Raw genomic sequence first — 18,909 nt, 5'->3', positions numbered from 1 at the left:
TTGTATTTAGGGCATGCTAAGCTATGATGAAATTTTGGTAGTTGACTATATCAATTCTTAGTATCATTTTGTTAATGCCCTTTTTTAATTGCTAAATTAATCTTATAAAACATGTTTGCTACTTTTGGTAGTCTAACTTTTATTTTTAAAGAATTTGATCACATGTGTGAGATGCTCACATCCACCAGTAACAAAATATACAAAAAAAACTTTTGAGGCTAGTATTAATAACCATAATACTTGAAAAAATTCAATAGTTGATTGTCCAAAAGATTGTCCTCAAGGCTAAATGAATTGATTGAAGCACATGTGTGCTTGTGCAAATGGATCTTGCAATAGAAACCTTCACAATTTTAAATTGTTGGTAGAAGGTGTATTATAGGATGGATTAGAGAAATGTGTGTTCATTTTGTAAGTGTGGTATGGGAGTTTGTTGTGATGGAGTTGCTGTGTGGGTCCACTTTTGTATCTTTGCTTAATTTGCAAGAGGTATTGAATCCTTCATTTGTGATTCTTATTTAGATGGATTGATTTAACAAAGGGTGGATTGATGTAACAATTTCTTATGTACATATATATATATATATATTCATATTTTTAATTATGTAATTTAAGATACATATTTAATTCCATATGTTCGTTCTTGTGTGGTAGCGGAGATTGAATTATATTCATTAATTACAAAAGTGAAGAATGCTGGTTGCTTCCCAGAGAGGATTTTCCCGAAATGGAGGGGGAACGTGGTGACCACCTGGCTGGGAACGGCGCAAGGGAACGTGAGAAGAGTTTACACTCACTCGGGGTTCCCGGCAGTCTCCGTCTCGCTTCAGACCACGCTTCGCGTGGACACGGCTTCGCATGGACACGGCTTTGCATGGACACGGCTGCGGATTCACAGCCGTCACGCTTGCATGATTGCAAATTCTGAGCATTCGGTGAGTTTGAATTCTTTACAAGCTTACCGTAGATTTCATTTATTTTATTTTATTTTATTTTTGCTTGTTTTGGTTCAGAATAGGCTTTTTTTGAGTCAATTTAATGGACGTCCTCCGTGTTCCGGGCCTCTTCTGTTTCGCTGCACTGTTTCGGTGATTGAGATTGCTGCTGTTCACTTATTGAGAAGTTTAAAGTGTTGTTGAAGAAATAGCTGCGTGCGATTTGGTCTGTTGCCTGCCGGATTGAACGCGGTGCAGTTCAACTGAAGGTTTTCTTAGGGTTTCTAGCTGGTATTTGGGAACTGTAGCCTTACCTCGTGAATTGTTTTGTGTGTGTACACAATTAAAGCCTTGGGGTTGGATTGTGCGGAATCATGCTCTGAGTTTTGAAAATCGTTAAGCTTTGGTGGGAGCATCTCATGCTTTTGAAATTTGTTAACTTTCAATTGAATCACATGGTCCGTCGCACCTATATGTTAAATTACACTAGCTAAACTGTGGAAATTTTTTCAAATAGTCAGAGTATGATTCAAGTACCTCCAGTCCAGGCTCTAAGAACACATTTTTTGGTTTTTGGAAGATCCGCTGCTACCTTTTATGCTAGTGTTTCAACGAATTTTCTGCTGCTTGCTTATTGGTCCTGTACCTGAGCAACCTATGAGTCTTAGACATGGGATTTTCGGCTATTTTATTCTAAAGGGAGTTCCGGATCGGGAAATATTTCAACGAACCTAAACAATCGTACTGTTATTGCTATCCAATCGTGAATTTGAAAGTCTCAGATTTGAAGTCAACATGACTATAATCATGTTTTTTCTTAGTACATTTAAGCATCGTAATATTATTGGTTTCTCTAATAATGTGCTGGGCTTGCTTTAGTGATTGAGTAGTAGGTGCAGTTCATCTGGTGAAGATGGGGCGGGAAAAAGGTGGCTCTAGTCGCAATAAATCGCGTCCTTCAAGCAGCAGGTTTTAATCTATTCGAGCCATTAAGCTAATTGTGTTGCTCTTTAGTCCATTGGAAGATTGGTGCGTCCCACCTTTCACCTTTATACAACGTTAGTACGTATGGTGCTTGCGATGTTTATATTCATTTGAGGTTAGCTTCCAGTATTTATTATTGAATAGAGTCGGTCATCATGACTAAAATCTCAAGTATGAAGGCACATTTCCAGTCTCTCATTAACTTGTTGCCTAGAATCATCAAATTCTGATCAAATCTGTGAGTCAACTTTGAGGACGATCTTTGAGATTTACAGGAATTTTGAGAGTTCTTTAATTTACTTGTACGCTTAGGGTATTGTAGCTTGCCGTTTCCCCACTATTCTCTTGGGAGATGTTTGAAAATTCCTTATTTTTGATTCATTCTATCTACTGGAAACAGGAGGTTGATAGAAATTTTGTTTAACTTTTACTTTTGATTTAAAAAACTTTACTCAAAATGGCCCTGGTATGCAGCTTTGCGGCTGCTCAAGTTAGAGCAGCACCTGTGGGTTTTGGAGGTTATGTGGGGAGCTCTTTAGTTGATTCAACATTTTCAGGTGAAAGAGAGACCTCACAGGTACTGCATACCAAGCCTCCTGCTGCGACTTGTTTTTTACCTCTTCCTTGGGTGCTTCTTGTACGCATTCATACTTTGTATTGATACGTTCTCTTAGTTTTCTTGAGCACGTCATAATATGCTCTGTGCAATCGCATGTTTGATTCTGGAAACTCAGTAGTATGCAAGCGTTTTCTAGTTGACATGGCAACACCTTGCTTTCATGTTCTGTAGTTGATTTTAGGTTTGTTTTTATTTCAGGATCTTGACGGAGAAGCAGCACTACATCTCAAAAGACTGTCTAAACGGGATCCAACGACAAAGGTGAGTCGACGATGTTCACTCCTAACTGTTGTACAAAGTTAAAATATTTTAGCGATCTGCCTGGAGCTTAAATCGCTTTGTTCAAGGTTTTAATGGTTGCGTGACCCTGCAGCTTAAAGCGCTTGTAGCTCTCAGAGCGATATTCAAGGAGCACTCGGTTGATGAACTGTCAGCAATTTTGCCCAGTTGGGTATGTTCTTAACTCGATCTACCCTAGTAAGAGCTGGCATGGTGGCTTTTCTATACTTATAGTGACTACGACTGGTTGCTATGACTTATATCTCGAACTGCAATTTTGGAAAGTCATTTTTTGACTTATGACTCTAAGCATCCTCAAGGCTTATTTATTTAGCATGTAATTTAATAAATGACTTTTCAGCAAAGTTGTAGACCTTCTGCATAATGAACATGCCCATTTGAAATGCAGTGGCTCAACACTTATGCACCAAATCTGACTCATTGTATGGACAGGTCTTTGAGTATAAGAGGCTTGTACAAGACAACAACCGGCAAGTGCGTGAAAATGTCCATGGGGCAATGGCCGACCTCACTACAAATGCGGGGTTCGTTTCCTCGTTTTCTTTCGCCTTTGGGTTTAACTGGGCTAACATATTTTGTAACTTGTGGCAAAGGATGTACTTAGTTCGGCATTGTAAGAAATTAGTCATATTGATTGACCTTTATCCTTTTGTTCACCAGCAGCCAGTATTCAAGTTCATTCATCTAATGTATTCTTATCGACTTCTGTATGCTTTGGAACGAAAATTGACACGCCATAATCAGATCGAAGATTTCAAACTTTTCTATTTTTTTTTCTTTTTTTTTTTTTTTTTTTTTTGACCTTAATCCAACAGTTCCAGCATATTGAATAGATAAATGAGTTATAAGGTCTTGTTGTGACTTACAAGTATGCTCTTTTAAGCATGTGTTTACCCTCTGTTTTTTGTTATTTTTTTTCTTTTTGTTTTTCTTGTCAATAGGAAAGGGTTATTACCCCACCTTCGATCATTGATGGGGGCTTGGTGGGTTTCTCAATTTGATCCTTCGCGAGAAATCGCAGAAGCTGCTCAACGATCCTTTCAGGTTAGAAACAGGTTCTACAAATTCGACTGTATCTATCGAGGATATTGTCACCTCGTTATTTATCTCTGCCAATTTTGCAAAATGCTTTTAGTTTCAACTTGGATCATATTATTTAGTAATATGGGAACTTGACTTATTTCTGATGTTTGGAATGACGACCCTAAATTCTGTCTTCTCTTCGCGTCTGAAACGTTTCAAACTTTTAGGTCTAGAGATCCTTTTGTAGGCCTTTGACGACGTGATTAATTAATTCAAAGCATTGTCTTTCATATTTTTGTAAACTTGTAAAAGTATATCCCAGGAGGATAAGTCTATATGTTAGGCATTCAATGCGTTTCTCAACGTAAGATTGTGTCGTCAGTTAAGTTTTGGTAAGAATTTGCCGCACTGTAATGATCTGAATAACCAGCTTTGCAACTGTCATCCTAGGCAATTTTTCACTCTGTTTCAGAACTTACTTTTAAGTTCGGAGGTTGTTTAAGAAGTTGTGATAGTCATGTTCTTATCTATGCACTTTGTTGCAGGTTACTTTTCCAGATCGGAAGAAGAGGGTGGACGCTTTGATTTATTGTTTTAAAGGCATCATGACCCACCTGGACGAGAACTTGAAGTTAACTCCTCAGGCATTAATAGAATTGGGCACTTTGCCCGAAGAGGTTCCAGAGAAACTTGAGAGGGTCAGTTCAGAGACCTACTTTTTTCTGTGAATGTTGTATATTTTTCTGTAGTATCGTGAACTTTCACAGACCTTGAACTTGTGAAGTGACGCATTATGATCCTGAAGTGCTTGTGGGTTACTTGACCCCCTGTTTTAGGTCTCAAAGTGGTTTTATTTGCATTACTTCAGTTTATGTCAAGTTTTTTCTTGTCTACAAATATTCTTATTTAAACTTTTGTGTCACCTTGTATGTTTAAAATAAGTATCGGTCCAGTTCTCAGATGGAATATGTTCGTTTGAAATTGGGCATTTGTTTATTTTTGGCGCATTAAGTAGGGCAAGTGGGGGATCTATGGCTTGACATCTTTGCATGCTTGATTACCACCTTTTACCTTCTTGAGTGAGTAGTAAGAGTTCTGCATTATATCTCTTAGAAAAAGCGTCTAGTTTTTAAGCTTGAATTTCGTGTGCAGATATTATCATGCTCTCTACTTGCTTTGGCTGCATTACTTGATGTGTTAGTGGGTTCTACATCCTCACTTTGGAAGGAAGGGGCTGTGGAGAGTATTTCTGCGGCCAGTGCCGCTGCAGGGACAGGAGAACCTGTAAAAGAAGCTGCTACGTCACTATTTTTCAAACATAAATTCTTCCAAAGTTTTGTAAAGAATAAAAGCTCTCAAGTTCGGTTGGCTTCATACCAGACTTTGCTAACCTATCTCCAACATATTCCAGAGGTACTTCCAAGTATTTATTATCTTAATATTTTGCCATCTGTGGCTCTTGTGCTCTAAATTGCCTAACAAAGGGTAGCACGCAAATTTTTGAGCTCCCGTGATACCAAATTTATGTATGGTTCTTCCTTATGAAGATTGCAGGAAAGTGTGCAGCTAGTGTTTTATTTTAGTCAATTATATGAAAAGCTGTGGCTTTTTCTTTTTTTTGTGTTTTTCTTTTGATTAGCTTGGTTTCTGCATGCAGGTTTTTACTGATGAAGAGAATCTTGACAATTTTGTGAAACTTGTGCTGGGTGCTTTGGGAGAAAAAGTAACAAGTTGTCATCAGTCTATGTGGGATATGATCCTGCTTTTCAGTAAAAACATTCCTCAAGCCTGGGGATGTAGCTCTATACGCAAAGCAGTTCTCCCCAAATTTTGGGAGTTTCTTAGACATGGTTGCTTTGGATCCCAGCAAATTTCCTATCCTTACATTTTACCATTTTTGGCGCTTCTTTCTCCGCAATTCTTGGCACCTCCCCAAGATTTTTTTCTTGAGTTCTTTGGCAGCCTCTGGCAAGGTGTGTATGTGCCTGCGTTATCAATTGCTGATCGACTATCCCTCTTTAAGACATTTCAAGAGTGTTTTGTTTGGGTTGTCAAGAATTCCAAGAGGTGAATATCTCAAGCTTTTTCCATACTCTTCTTTGTTCAAGCAATTAGGAAAGCTGGACTTTATTAATAGCAAATGAGTAGTCTACCTATCTGTAGATACTCAACACGTTTGTATTTGCAGTCTTAGATTCATAATGACTGTAGGTGCTAATCATGCACTTCTTTTGCCGCAATGTTCTGATTTTACACCATTTGTGGAACGGAGGTGCGAAAACTATAATTGAGCACTTTCCTTCATTGTTGTACAGATCGACTGACATTTTATGTTGCTGCAGATACGCTGAGGCTACAAGCGATAAATTGTTGCAGGATTTTTTAGTTAAGGAAGTATTGTTAAAAATAGTCTGGTGCCAGTATGCGGATCTTTCATGTCAAATTTTTGCAGAGTCCTCTCAGGACCAAGATTTCGCAAGTGCTGTTGTTAAGTTTCCGACTTCGAAGTCTGTTTTGCCTCGACAAATTTGTGATGAAGTAGCTGCTACTATCATCAGCATTTTGATCCCGCTTAGCCAAGAAGGTGTATTGCATGCATTCTGGTCTGGTTTTCAATCTTCTTGTGTGGGCGTTCTTTTAGACACCTCTTCAGGGAACGAGTCACGATTGGCTCGCCTTGGAACATTTTTTTCTGTGCTTGATGTGAAGATACCAAACAAAGAGGAATCAAGTAATACGTGGGTTTTATTAGATGTGGTTCAGCCATTTGTGGGGAAGGGTTTCTCGGCAATAAAATCTTCCGTGAGTTTCTGTCTTTTCTTCATCTTGTGACATTCTCTAACTATCGTCTCTATAGTCAGTTTATTGACAATTTTTGTCTGAAATGTGTTTGCACTGTGAGACGCTTACAGTCTTAGGAGGTGTCTTGTATATGGTTAAGGCTATTGTTTGACAGAAATGGATTTTCTAGTATAGTTAAGAGAGATAACAGATCTGGTTAGTGCACTTGATGAAGCTAGCGGTTCTTGCATGTCAGGGACATCCGGAAGCATTGAGGTTATTTGGAAAGCTCATTTCATCATATGGAACTTTCGCATTCGCTATGAAAGAACAAATCCTTGGTGATTCTATCAGGCGGCGATTCCTTCAAGAGGTCGTCCCATGGTGCTTGTCTGGAGATGAGAACAGGCCTATCGAACCTAAGATAGAACTCTTACTGTCTTTCTTCGAAGTGAAGGAGTTTCATAGTTACTGGAAACCAACGATAGACTGTGTCACGGCATGGTTACGTCCAGGCGACAAGCAAAGTGAGCTTAATGAGAATGATCTGTTTCAAGTTGAAGTCTTGGCCACCTTAGTTGAAAAGTTCAGTGACAGATGGGTGAGACTGGTGAAGCCTGGAGGTAACGCGTCTGAGGATGGTTCTGATCCGCACGCGTTCGAGCCATGGAGACTTCCCAAACTTGATATCGTAGGACTGGTTGTTGCAAGCAGCAATAACCTTATTCACCCATCTTGTGTCCGGCTTTTAAGGTCGGTTGAGTTTAGTCTTGTTCTACGTAGTTATTTGATATTTTCAAAAAGAGTGCAGATTTTGCTTCTAAGACCTTATATTCATATTCTTGGTCTTTGTTTCATTTGACCGTGGCCATGTGGAACCTATCATGCACCATCTCATGCATGTGTCTTTGATGCAGGAATTTTTTGAGTCCAGTGATTCCAAAACAAAGCCTTCTCTCTCCTGATGCTATTGTGCAATTGCTAGAAAAACTATCAACATACTTGCTTGAGGTTCTAGATTTGCATGACATGCCATGGACAAGAGCTGCACCCTCTTTGATCTTGTCTGGTAAGGCTAATTACAATGTGAACAAGGCTCATAGCGGTGATGTGGAGAAGGTGAACATTTTTGATCTGGCAATGTCAGCACTTGAAGTGGTAGAGGTAACTTTGCCGTCTCTTGGTGCTATGCAACTGGTACCTACAGGACCGCAGCTGCTCTCAACCATGTTCTGCCTATATTGGGCTTTTTTGAAGCCCTTGTTGAGAGAAACCTCTGAAGACAAGCTTGAAGGGTCAGATGATGAGAGAGGGGAAGAGGATGCATACCCAAGCGTTGATGGGGGTGAGGAAAACACCTTAAATCAGGACTTGACTTCGACTCAAAACCAGATCGAGCGGAGTCGATATTCGTTTTTGAAATGCTTACAGAACGTGCGCAGGATTTGCTCCCCCACTATTTATCAGAAGTTGGGGACAGAATGCCGTGGGTGCGTACGAAGGATACTTACAGAAATTGTGAGGAGTTCACTTGTCAGCGAGGAACCTTCAGATGTTGTTTTGACTTCTTCTCTGTGCGCCAGTTGGGTACGCGAGATTGTTGAATACTTCTGTATTGGAGAGGACGAAATTCAAGCTACTATATCTTGCACACTTGCTCCAAATCTCTTCTGGCCAAATTGGGTGGCGGTTCCTCCACCCAACGACAACTCATTTCCATTAGTGAAGCCTTCACAAAAGACAACTTTGATTGAGGTTAGTGCAACCCGTAGGTGTCCTATATATATATATATATATATATATATATATACATATATTGGATGTTTGTACTTGATTTTTTATAAATTAATCCATGTAACTGGTGTTTATTGACTGGGTTGCAAATGCATCATAGAATCGCTTGCCATCTTCAGAACCTTTAATTGAATAGTCGTAAATTAGTTTTGCTTTTTCTTGTCCTATTGCAGAAAACTAGTGATATATCTTTCCTAGTTGATGAAATCCAATGTTCTCATTAGCATGTCTTGGTATCGTGCAGGAGGAGGTGCATCAGCGCTTTTGTGCGTACACTGATACATTGGCTAAATATCTTAGCCCTAGTAGAGTGTATGCTGGGTGCGATTCTATGACTTCCAATGAAGTTTACAGGGTTTGGCTTGTCATTGAGTTACTTTGCTCCTGGGAGTGGCCAGGGGGCTCTGCTTCTTCACATCTTCTGGAGTTCCTGTGCGACATATCAAGGCATTCAACAGTAGAAAAAATTCCTCTTTTATTAGACATTTGTTTCCGTTCCCTCTTAGCTGGCTCATCTTTCACAAGCTCAGGTCCAATTGATCACGAAGGACCTGTTGAGAGTGACCTGATACCTGATATTGGCTCACCCACAAGGGCCCTTTTAACCTTACTGAGAGCCTTGTTGAATGGTGAAGCTGCTTGGAGAAGAGGAATTGCCGAAAAGTTCTTTTTTGAGTATGTTGCAAAGTCGAGTAATGTAACTGACTCAGCAGATGCAGACGCGCTTAAAGTTCTACCTTTCGTTTTATCCATTCTGATGCCAGTCATGCGTGATTCAGATCTTGGGGTGTTCGATGTCGAAAACTTTCAGTCGTTGAAACGTATTGTTTGTGATTGGTTAAACAAAGCCCTCAGCTTTCCACCTCTTGTTGACTTTGAAAAAGGATCCACGGAGTTGATAGGAAAACATTGGTTGGAGGTTGCTGTAGCATGTTTTCCTTTACAGATGCCAGGCGTGAGTTCTGGTATTGCTGCAGCTGCTAGTGCAAAGGTCAGCCTTCAAGAAACTTCTCTTCTTCTGAGACTGTTACGAAGGCAATTTTTGGTGGCTCGAGATGCTGAAGCTAAGCTTTTATCATCTGACACTACGGATGTGATGCTCGAGCTAGTCCCTGAGCTGACGCTGGCAAAATTAGTTGCTGCATCCGTGGCTTATTGTTGGCAAGACTTCAGTGTCGAAGAATGGGCGCTTATTATGAAATGCCTTCGCAAATGGGTTGACTCTGCTGTTATTGAGTATGAAGAGATGACGGAGGTGGTTGTGAACTTTCACAAAGGTGGTCAAGAGGGTGATTTAAGTTTGCAACAATTGTCAGAAAGAAAGATCTTGATCGAACTTGCTACAACAGCCCTATCAATATTGATTCTATTGAAAGACATTAACAAGCTTGAAACTGTGACCGCTTTGAGGGCCCTTGGTACTTTACGGTTGTCCAACTGGGTGGCAGTGGAAGATCATATGATGGAATCTGTTCTTCGAATCCTGTTGGCTACAGGTCTTTCTGAGGCAGCAGCATTGGAATTCAATGCTGGTGGTGATGCTGCAAATACCATTTCAAAGCACCGGATGGCGGAGTCATCCTTGTGGGAGAGCCTTGCTACAGTTGCGCTGGGAGCTTCGAGTAGAGCTCGAGAAGCTGCCGCTCGAGCAGCTGACTTGTGGGGAGTTGGAAAGGGATCGATTAGTGCACTTTATGCTCTCTTATTGTCACCCAACTCAAGTGGTGCTTTGCAATGGGTTGCATTTCAGTTTCTATCAACTGTACCTATCCAACATTTGGCTGTGACATGGGGTGGCATTTCTCAAAACCAAGGAGAAGTTGGAGAAGGTGCTGAGCAGGAGGCTGCAAAGGGAGAAGCTGCCCTTACAACTGCTGCCACACTTCGGCCAGAGCTCGTCAAGTTGTTGGAAACTCCTGCACGACTTCTACTTCAGAGCTCTTTCACATCAGACCTTCGTGTACGCAGCCTATGCAACTTTTTTTTCCAGCCCTTTCCTAGGAAATTTTTGGAGGGCTTTTTCTTGAGAAATTCTGTCGAACCACATGTGTTTTTAGGTTACATTACTGGATATTTCTGTGACAGGATCTTTTAGTAGTTCACTATGGGTTTTAAATCATGGAATTTACATTGCAGTTTGCTATACGTTCGTGCAGCTACATTATCTTTTGGGTTGGTCGCTTTTATTGATGCGTTTGCATTCATTATCGCCACTTTCCCCAACTAGGGAGAGGCTGCTAAATTTTGTACGGGATTCGGACTTATCTCCTACGCTTCTGGACTGCCTGTTTCAACATATCGCTCTTGATCTCACCTCAGGTTTGACATTACAAGCTGGTGGAAAGACTTTCGGAGCTGTTGTATTTCTGAGTTTCCCCAGTAATGTTCTCGCAATTTTTTATTTTTTTTATATTTTTACGTGTTTATATGTTATCGCTACTGAACCTCAATCTGCATGCAGGCACATCTACTTCAAGAAGACGAACAGCACCAGCTGGTGCCAAAGTAAGCATAGCCGCCACTTCAGCAACACGGGCAGTATCAAGTGGAACTGTGAGCTTTGCCGTCGAAAATTTGTGGCCAGTAAAGGAAGAGAGCTTAGTAATCCTTGCTGGGGCAATTTATGGTCTGTTAATTCGAGTTTTACCAGCATGCGTGCGCATATGGTTCACTGGTTTGCGTGACAGATCTACCGCGTCGGCTATTGAGAATTTCACTTCCAGCAACTGCAGCACGCAACTCTTAGCTGACGAGTTTTTGCAGGTATTGTGAAATTTTAGATCTTTCGCCGAAAGATGTAACAATAACAGTTTCCTGTGCTTGTGGTCTAGACATGACACTGCCGTTGCTTCTATTTATCTATCAGCTCAGTAGAACTAGACACTTTGACAGCAATTGAAAGTGCGGCTAAGTAATTGCTCTTTAATCTGCACAGCTCCAAGCGTCAGTGGTACCAGACGACACTCTTTCCATTCGTGCAAATCGTACTCTTCGTGAAGTCATTGCTGTCTATAAGAAGGAAGAGGCATGCCTTGACATTGTGATACGACTACCGTCCTGCTACCCGTTGCGTGCTGTAGAAGTGGATTGCACTAGACGTCTAGGGATCAGTGAAACCCTTCTTCGGAAATGGATACTCTCTATGGCAGCCTTTCTCCGAAACCAGGTACTTAAATATGACCTTTCCAATTCCTGAGTTATCTACATTCACTGTTCTTGATATCCTGGTGCTCGGGCATGCTTAACTTGTGGATTCTGCCCACGATTCATTAGTTGGTCCTTATAGCTAGTTTGATGTGGAAGGATCTGCGTGCCACGCTTTAAGTAGGTGTTGATTTTTGGCCGAGTCTTTGGTTTACTCTCTAATCCCTGTAATCCTTCTATCGGCGCATGACAGAATGGAGCAATGTTGGAGGCTATTCAAATGTGGAAGAAGAATGTTGACCGTGAGTTTGAAGGTGTGGAAGAATGTGCAATCTGCTATTCTATCATCCACACCACCAACCACTCTCTTCCTCGACTGGCCTGCAAGACTTGTAAACATAAATTTCATTCAGCCTGCCTGTACAAGTGGTTTTCCACCTCCCACAAATCAACATGTCCTCTGTGCCAGACTCCTTTTTAATCGATCTTTGCAAGAGGTCAAGCACCGACATGTGATGCAGTCGGTCTGGGCGTACGCTGTCGTCTCTACTTTTTGGTCATTATACACACTTCATCTAAAAAGGTGATGCCTTTCTGTTGTTTATTAGTATTTATTCCGGAATTTTGGTAGTGGAGAATAGCAAATCATCGCTATGAGAATTTAGGATGGGTACCGAGCATCAGCCTTTGGCTGTTTATCATATACGAAGAGAACCTGAAAGCTGAGCTACGAGTGGTCTTACTTCCTGTAGTCCAGCAAAATTTAATCGTGAATTGAGTTACCAGGTATTTATTTGCTTGAGTGATTAAGAATGGTATCTTTGCACAGTGCACCTTTCTCGTAGTATCTTTTTAATTTTTATAACTGTGTTGGTGTTATATTCCTTCGATTACCCATGCTTAAAAGTGGACATGTTATTGGTAGTTATGTTGAAACTTGTCTCATGTCGGACGGTACGGAACCTAAATGGTCAGTTGCGCTATAATTCAAAAAGCATTAGGGGGGGATTTTGTAACGTCTACGCGTTCGTAGACAAGTGCGTTGCAAGGTTTCCCTTCTTCCCTGGCAAGTTTCAATGAGCTTGCCAGGGAAGGACACACAAGTTTTTCTACTACGGCTTGAAACTGTTATTGAAAGCAGGTAGAAAATGATTTGAAAATCTGCGATAAATCCAAGTTTCGGTTCTTAAATTCAGAAGGTGAAGTAGGAACAGTTATTCCAAATTCTCATTGTTCCGTATTCTCTGTTTTTGCATCATAATCAACCGTATCAGTTGAAAAATGACTGTTTAGTTATGTGAAAACTTCTTTTGAAGTGATTGAAATCATGAACATTGATATTTGTTACAAAATTGATCACATTCCTTTGATAGAAGCGTTTACATTGCTTACTTTGCTTGTGCAATGTTATATTAATATGTGGGGTTGAAGAAACTCCACGCTGCTTACAATACTTGGCTCTCTTAAAGCATGAATTAGGTTAATTACTATGTCATCCAACCAGCTTATTTTGGTAGGTTGAAAGTTTGATTTCCAAATCTGGAAAGGTTTGAGTGTAGTACATTAAATCTTGAACAAGATTTTCTTAAAAATAAGTAAACTGTAATGTTTAATTATTTAATTTGATCATATTCTTTGAACCCGTTTTGACCCTAATGTGGTTGATAAAGAATCCTTAAATGTTTTTATTTTTTGTATTTGGAGATCTCTCGTCAGGAAATAAATCATTTCTCCAATAAATACACTGTCATTTTTATGATGTAATTGAATATGCATTATACAAGAATAACATATCAGTAATTTAAAAAGTGCATGTTAACACATATATTTTCTCTTGAACAACTGAAATGTATAATAAGAAAATATAACCAAAAGGTATGTCAATAGAAATTGTGTTATCCAAAGCGAGCATTTGTCGATAAGCAAGACAATAACAGGAGACATCAAAGGAAGAAAATAGATGAAAGAAAAATGCTCAAAGAATGTTCCGAACAATGTGAACACAATAACATACAAATTTATTGAAAAAAACAAAAAAAAATAACACACTTAATTTCTCCTCAAAAAGAGAAGGAATTCATTACTCCAAAAAGAATTAGAAACTTTTTTTCCAACTACCATTGCCAATGCCAGATGAAAAAACTAATTTTTTTTGCAGCCCGCGCTTCTAGAGACACAAATATCATGAAACTAGAAAAATGCTAGATAAAAGTATAAAATGGTATAACGAAAGCAGAGACACTCTTCTGAAGGGGAATCGAACTGCGTAGATTGTCCAAGAATCTGACCAATTTTGGAACACCGCTTTTGGTACACAGTGGGCGGGCACCCAGTTGCGAAAAAAACATGCAATAAAGGAAGAAAGTAAAGCGAAGAGAAAGGGAAAGGGGAAGAGGGGAGAAGTGTGAGGAATTCAAAAGCAGTGGCCACAAGAATGCCTCCTGGCATCACGCATCCATTGCCTTTTTATCACTCCTATTAATCACAGCAATCGGAAGCCGGCAGTCAGGCACGAAAAGGCAGTAGAAGACGACAACGATGATAAAGCGCCCCGTTCGACGCAATGCGGCGGAATCATCTGGACCGTGACGATTTCCTCCTCTGCATACTGTAGCTGAGTGGTCGCCGCTCTGCTGTGGACGAAGGAGACCCTCCTCAGGTGACTAAGTGCATGCCATCATGCGTTTTGCACTCGCATTCATGCGAGCCTGTCTCGTCACGTCTCGTCTCTCAAAATAAGGACGGACAAAGGTGGTGGTGTATGAACTGCGCCCACGCGGAAGTTGCAGGAGTTTAGCAAAACTTGTATTGGTGGCTTGGGCTTGGTCTCGTTATACCCACCTCTCCGAACTTGGATGCTCATCATGTAGGTGGACGAATTTTTCATTGCAACCCCGTGGAGAAGCCCCTGATCCCCGGTTGCGAGTGCTCGGGTTTCAGTTCGATGTCTCCCGACAGCCCAGACCTCTTGTCTCGTGATTGGCGTTGAGTTTGCTGGCTTCTCATTCCAGCGAAAAATGGCGACCTCGGATGGTGAATTGTCTGCCGAGCTCCTGCCCAGAAAGGAATTGGCCAACAGGACTGCCACTTATGAAAGGAGCCTGGCGACGACTGCGCTGAGGTGGGCAATCTGGCTCTCCATGTGCGTGGCGCTCGGCATTTATCTGGCGTTTTACGTCGCATGGCCTGTGAATTCGTTGGAAAGGATCAGGACGGTGCTGTTGTTTGCGACGGTGGAGAAGATTGGGCTTAATGGTGGGTGGTCTACACTTTGCTCTGCTTGTGAGTGTGTAGATTTCAAATTCTTTCTCTTCGTAGGACTCAACTGAGGTTCAAAATTGACCGCAACATTTCGATTTACTGGTCGTTCATCGATTTCGCATGCCACGTCGACTTGTTGGTTTGCAGGAACAATTTTGATATTTTTTGGTGCGCCGTTCCTTCTCCTTACGGTGTTTTCGATAGCAAGCCTGGAGGTCTCGTCGCACAGTCCAGTCTCCAAGTAAGCACAATCTTTTCTCTTACAATGCAGGATTGATTCTTGAGAGGAAGATCTTATAAACAGTTGTTTTCGTGAACTTGTACAACATATGCCCATGTCCAGGGTTAGCCGCATAATGAATTGGTTTTATTGATAATCAGCCAAGAAGCAAGAGGCGCGTCATTTGCTCATTATTGTTTGGTATACCAAGGCTCTCTTCAGAGTGAAACATTCACTTAAGTGTGTCAATGTTATGAACCTCTGTGGTTCCCATCCACCACCAAAAAAACCTATTTTCTTTGTGCAAGCATGTGTCCGCCCGATTTATAATGATCGCAGGAACAACAGCTGCACATGACCCACAATACTGTTTTTCATATGCTGATTGTGATGCCTGGACCTTGCTATTATGGATGCAGGAAGAAGGCGAGAGGACGAGCTCCTCTAAAAGCGCAACCAGTGATCACGGAAGGTTTAATGGGCATGGTCTCTGCTGCAGAGCTGCTGTGGATAGTTTTCTTTCTGGCCATGTGTCTGTGGATCATGGCAAATTACTTGGTTCCGGACTTCAAAAGGGCAGAGACTGAAAAGTTGAAGCCTTATGAATCAGTGTAAGCACGATAGGACCTAGTTTATTCATTTTTAATTTTTTAATTTTTTGTATCTCAACTCTTCTTATACCTCCTGCCTAGGTAAATGCAACCTTCTCTCTTGGGATATTAAACTAAATTCAATGTGTTTGACTGTACTTTTCTGTCTGAATATTGCATTATTGCTGCGTCGTATCGCGGACGTATTAACGCAGGGTATGTTCGCCATTCAGGTGGGGAAATAAAATAAAGTTCATTGGTCTGCGTCTGGGTTTCATTGGCATTGTGTGCTTGAATTTGCTCTTTCTGCCAGTGGCACGTGGATCTGTTATGCTCCGAGCTATAGACATCCCATTTGAACATGCAACCAAGTACCATGTGTGGTTGGGTCACTTCATGATGGCCGTGTTCACTCTACATGGTGTGTTCTACGCGGTTGGTTGGTACCTCGAAGGCCATCTCATTGCAAAGGTTAGTTATTCATCTTACTCTAAGATTGTATCTTTTGTGTAAGATGATGGCTGTGGCTGCTCCACATTAGTCCGATCATTGATTAATATTTTCTAGTAGTAGTGAAGTCAAACTTGTAAATATTAAGAGCCTTGTATTAAACCGAGTCTTGTGGCATCTTCTTGTAGCTTTTGGAATGGGATCCTCATGCGCTCGCAAATCTTCCAGGAGTGATATCGTTAATGGCTGGCATTGCAATGTGGGTAACATCGTTTGGGTGGGTACGAAATAAGTATTTTGAGCTCTTCTTCTACACCCATCAGCTGTACATTATCTTTGTGCTATTCATGGCCTTCCATGTCAGCGACTTCATCTCCAACTTTGCTTTCAGCGGGCTTTTCCTCTTTACCTTCGATCGATTCCTGCGCTTTTGCCAGTCGCAAAGAAGCACGGGGATTATTTCCACAAAGTTGTTGCCGTGTGGAACTTATGAATTGGTCATTGCGAAACCATCAGGTTACCACCCTTGATAATACTCTAGTTTTTACTTTGTTCACTGGTCTCTTTGCATACAGACACCACTTTAAAGGTTACCATGATTTATCTATAATCTGTTGAGATTGAAGCGTTAGAAATTAAACTTTGACTTTACTCTCCATAGGCATGAAGTACTACGCACTGAGTTTCATATTTCTCAATGTCCGTCAAATCTCTGTACTCCAATGGCACCCCTTCAGCGTTTCTTCGAGTCCATACGACGGAGATGATAGGCTAAAAGTGCTGATCAAGCCCTACGGAGAGTGGACACGTCAGCTGCAGGATGAGGTCATCGCTGCTGTGAAATCAGGACACTGCCCATTCGACATCAAAGCTGCTGTTGAAGGCCCTTATGGCCACGAATCGGACTACTTTCTTCAGTAAGTTGACATTTGTTGCCCTAGAACAGTGTCATAGTATTTACATAATGTGGATACGTCAATGCAGGTATGTAACGATCCCCTTGGCTTAGTGATGCATTAAATGCTGAACTTGATACATAATTTTGTGCCAGCTATTAAATTTCCTGATGGCTGTGAGGATTGTTCTCTGCAGCTACGATGCGCTAATTCTTGTGGCGGGAGGAATCGGTGTCTCTCCCTTCGTGGCTATCCTTCGCGACTTACTTCATCGCTACCAAAGAGAACAATCCAACCTCCCATCCGACGTGACCCTAATTTGGGCAGTACAGAAATCAGAGGAACTTCAGTTGCTCGATTTGGTTCCTGCATCAAAAATATGCCCAGATTACAATCAGAAGTTTAACCTCCATGTCCATGCCTTTGTCACTCGTGAAGAAGGGCCTGCAACTCTGGAGAACTCTGAAACATCCGATCCGCAACAGAAGTATCGATTCAAAGAATCTCAGATTCTTTCTAGTCTGACCAGTGTAGAGGCTTCCAAGAGCCCCATGTCCATACTAGTAAGCACTGGAAGCAACTTCTGGATTAGTGCAAGTTTGCTTGCTTCATTGCTTGGTTACCTCCTTGCCACGGTTTTAGTCGACCTGTATGTATTGCGGCCAAACCAAAAGAAAGGCCTTGAAGCTCCAGGTTCAGAGATTGGAACAGGTGTGCCACTGTGGATCAGGGGCCTCCTCAACTTCGTGAATATGATCCTTGGAGTTGTGGTCTTCGGAGGTGCTGTGATTTCGTTATGGAACTATTTTGGTGGTAGAAGATCAAGTCCTGTTGAGGATGACGACGGTTCTCATCTGTTGTCGGATTCAGACGACAACAGCTCAACACTTGCTGATGAGGGTGGGGATCGGCTGGTGCACCCTGACAATACAACGTTTGGTCATAGGCCCAACCTCAGAGGTAAATAAAGAATACTCATTTGTTTTAAGTCCACGTTTTGATCTCTTTACTGCTTCGTTGATACCCCGTGAGAGCAAAGGTTTGAGTACTCTCTGATGTTGAATTTTCTATTTTCTGAATACCCTGTGTGTTGGCTATGTTGCTTGTTACAGAGCTTTTCCAAGGTTGTGCGAAGCGCCAACGCCCTGGCACAAACGTAGGGGTGTTAATATGTGGCCCGGAGAGCCTGCAGACGAGCGTTGCTGAGACATGCCGTAGCTTCAACACGGTAGATTACAATCCCTACAACGTGGCTTTCAGTTACCATTCTGTTAGCTTTGACCTCTGATTCATTATCAGACGAATTGCGACTTATGTCCTAGTGTTGTACACTATAATGGTAGCAGGCCCGTGTAGTTTTAAAAAAATCTAGTAAAAATAATGTATTTTATTCGACAGGGCTGTAAATAAGATGCCCTTCAGATATTTAGAGGCAAAAAAATGCTGGCTATTTTGTTTACATATGTGCTCTTCACACCTTTTGAGGGAGGGGTAGAATCTGCTTCACGTTCGGAAAGTCTGAAACACTGCGTTTTCGTTGATTAAGTCGACCTAGAGCTTAGAATCTGGTATTTTGCTTGTAGTGACAAAATGTCTACGGAAAAAGGAAAAGAAAAAAAGACACTCTGTAGTACATTGTGATAGGATTGCTCTGGTGTGTATAATGGCCTCTGAAATATTTTGAAGGTATGCTACAAACCATGGCAGTATGCAACTATTCTTAGTGCACAGCTGAAAAGCTCTACTTCTCTCTGGACTACCAGAGTAGAACACAGTTTTTTACTCAACAAAAATGCGTTTTCTCTTCAGAAGGTGGAATGTGATGTGCACAACTGCTTCAGCATACGAGATTGTTGTGTTACTATATAATTACTACTTTTTAAAAGGTGGGAAATTGTAAACATGCAACATT

The 18,909-nt window shown here is 41.2% G+C and overlaps 2 protein-coding genes across 7 annotated transcripts; both read left to right on the top strand.

The window, feature by feature from the left end:
- The first annotated feature begins 808 nt into the window (after positions 1 to 808).
- Positions 809 to 12,373, top strand: LOC112288515 (E3 ubiquitin-protein ligase listerin). 6 transcript variants are annotated; one of them, XR_016505341.1, is made up of 18 exons: positions 809 to 935; positions 1,815 to 1,904; positions 2,394 to 2,496; positions 2,737 to 2,799; positions 2,912 to 2,989; positions 3,271 to 3,362; positions 3,780 to 3,882; positions 4,407 to 4,559; positions 5,014 to 5,274; positions 5,519 to 5,928; positions 6,204 to 6,663; positions 6,899 to 7,395; positions 7,560 to 8,397; positions 8,681 to 10,396; positions 10,664 to 10,755; positions 10,898 to 11,199; positions 11,372 to 11,602; positions 11,834 to 12,373. XR_016505341.1 is itself a non-coding variant. In XM_024532744.3 (18 exons), exons 2-18 carry the CDS (start codon positions 1,849 to 1,851, stop codon positions 12,059 to 12,061), a joined length of 5,754 nt encoding a protein of 1,917 aa, XP_024388512.1. In that variant the 5' UTR covers positions 809 to 935; positions 1,815 to 1,848; the 3' UTR covers positions 12,062 to 12,373. The 6 variants fall into 6 exon arrangements, 4 of the variants coding, with proteins under 4 accessions (XP_024388512.1, XP_024388514.1, XP_024388513.1 ...); XR_002971594.3 differs by having other exon boundaries at positions 10,573 to 10,755; XM_024532744.3 differs by having other exon boundaries at positions 10,593 to 10,755.
- Positions 12,374 to 14,163: 1,790 nt separating this feature from the next.
- On the top strand, positions 14,164 to 18,714 carry LOC112288516 (ferric reduction oxidase 6). The gene is made up of 8 exons (XM_024532748.3): positions 14,164 to 14,835; positions 14,989 to 15,082; positions 15,481 to 15,672; positions 15,885 to 16,122; positions 16,290 to 16,617; positions 16,763 to 17,018; positions 17,194 to 17,957; positions 18,110 to 18,714. The coding sequence occupies exons 1-8, from the start codon at positions 14,598 to 14,600 to the stop codon at positions 18,283 to 18,285; spliced, it is 2,286 nt and encodes a 761-aa protein (XP_024388516.1). The 5' UTR covers positions 14,164 to 14,597; the 3' UTR covers positions 18,286 to 18,714.
- The last annotated feature ends 195 nt before the right edge of the window (positions 18,715 to 18,909 follow it).

This window comes from Physcomitrium patens, chromosome 11, assembly GCF_059467195.1.
Source record: "Physcomitrium patens ecotype Gransden chromosome 11, ASM5946719v1, whole genome shotgun sequence".
NCBI lineage: Eukaryota > Viridiplantae > Streptophyta > Bryopsida > Funariales > Funariaceae > Physcomitrium > Physcomitrium patens.
The sequence above is the reverse complement of the archived record's forward strand: the minus strand, read 5'-3'. Positions and strand labels throughout refer to the sequence as shown.

Coding starts and splice junctions, on each gene's coding strand:
- LOC112288515 (XM_024532744.3), top strand. CDS start 1,849: ATGGGGCGGGAAAAAGGTGGCTCTAGTCGCAATAAATCGCGTCCTTCA. Junction 2,990..3,270: donor CAGCAATTTTGCCCAGTTGG/GTATGTTCTTAA, acceptor TTGTATGGACAG/GTCTTTGAGTATAAGAGGCT. Junction 5,275..5,518: donor ATCTCCAACATATTCCAGAG/GTACTTCCAAGT, acceptor TTCTGCATGCAG/GTTTTTACTGATGAAGAGAA.
- LOC112288516 (XM_024532748.3), top strand. CDS start 14,598: ATGGCGACCTCGGATGGTGAATTGTCTGCCGAGCTCCTGCCCAGAAAG. Junction 15,083..15,480: donor TCGCACAGTCCAGTCTCCAA/GTAAGCACAATC, acceptor TTATGGATGCAG/GAAGAAGGCGAGAGGACGAG. Junction 15,673..15,884: donor TTGAAGCCTTATGAATCAGT/GTAAGCACGATA, acceptor TTCGCCATTCAG/GTGGGGAAATAAAATAAAGT.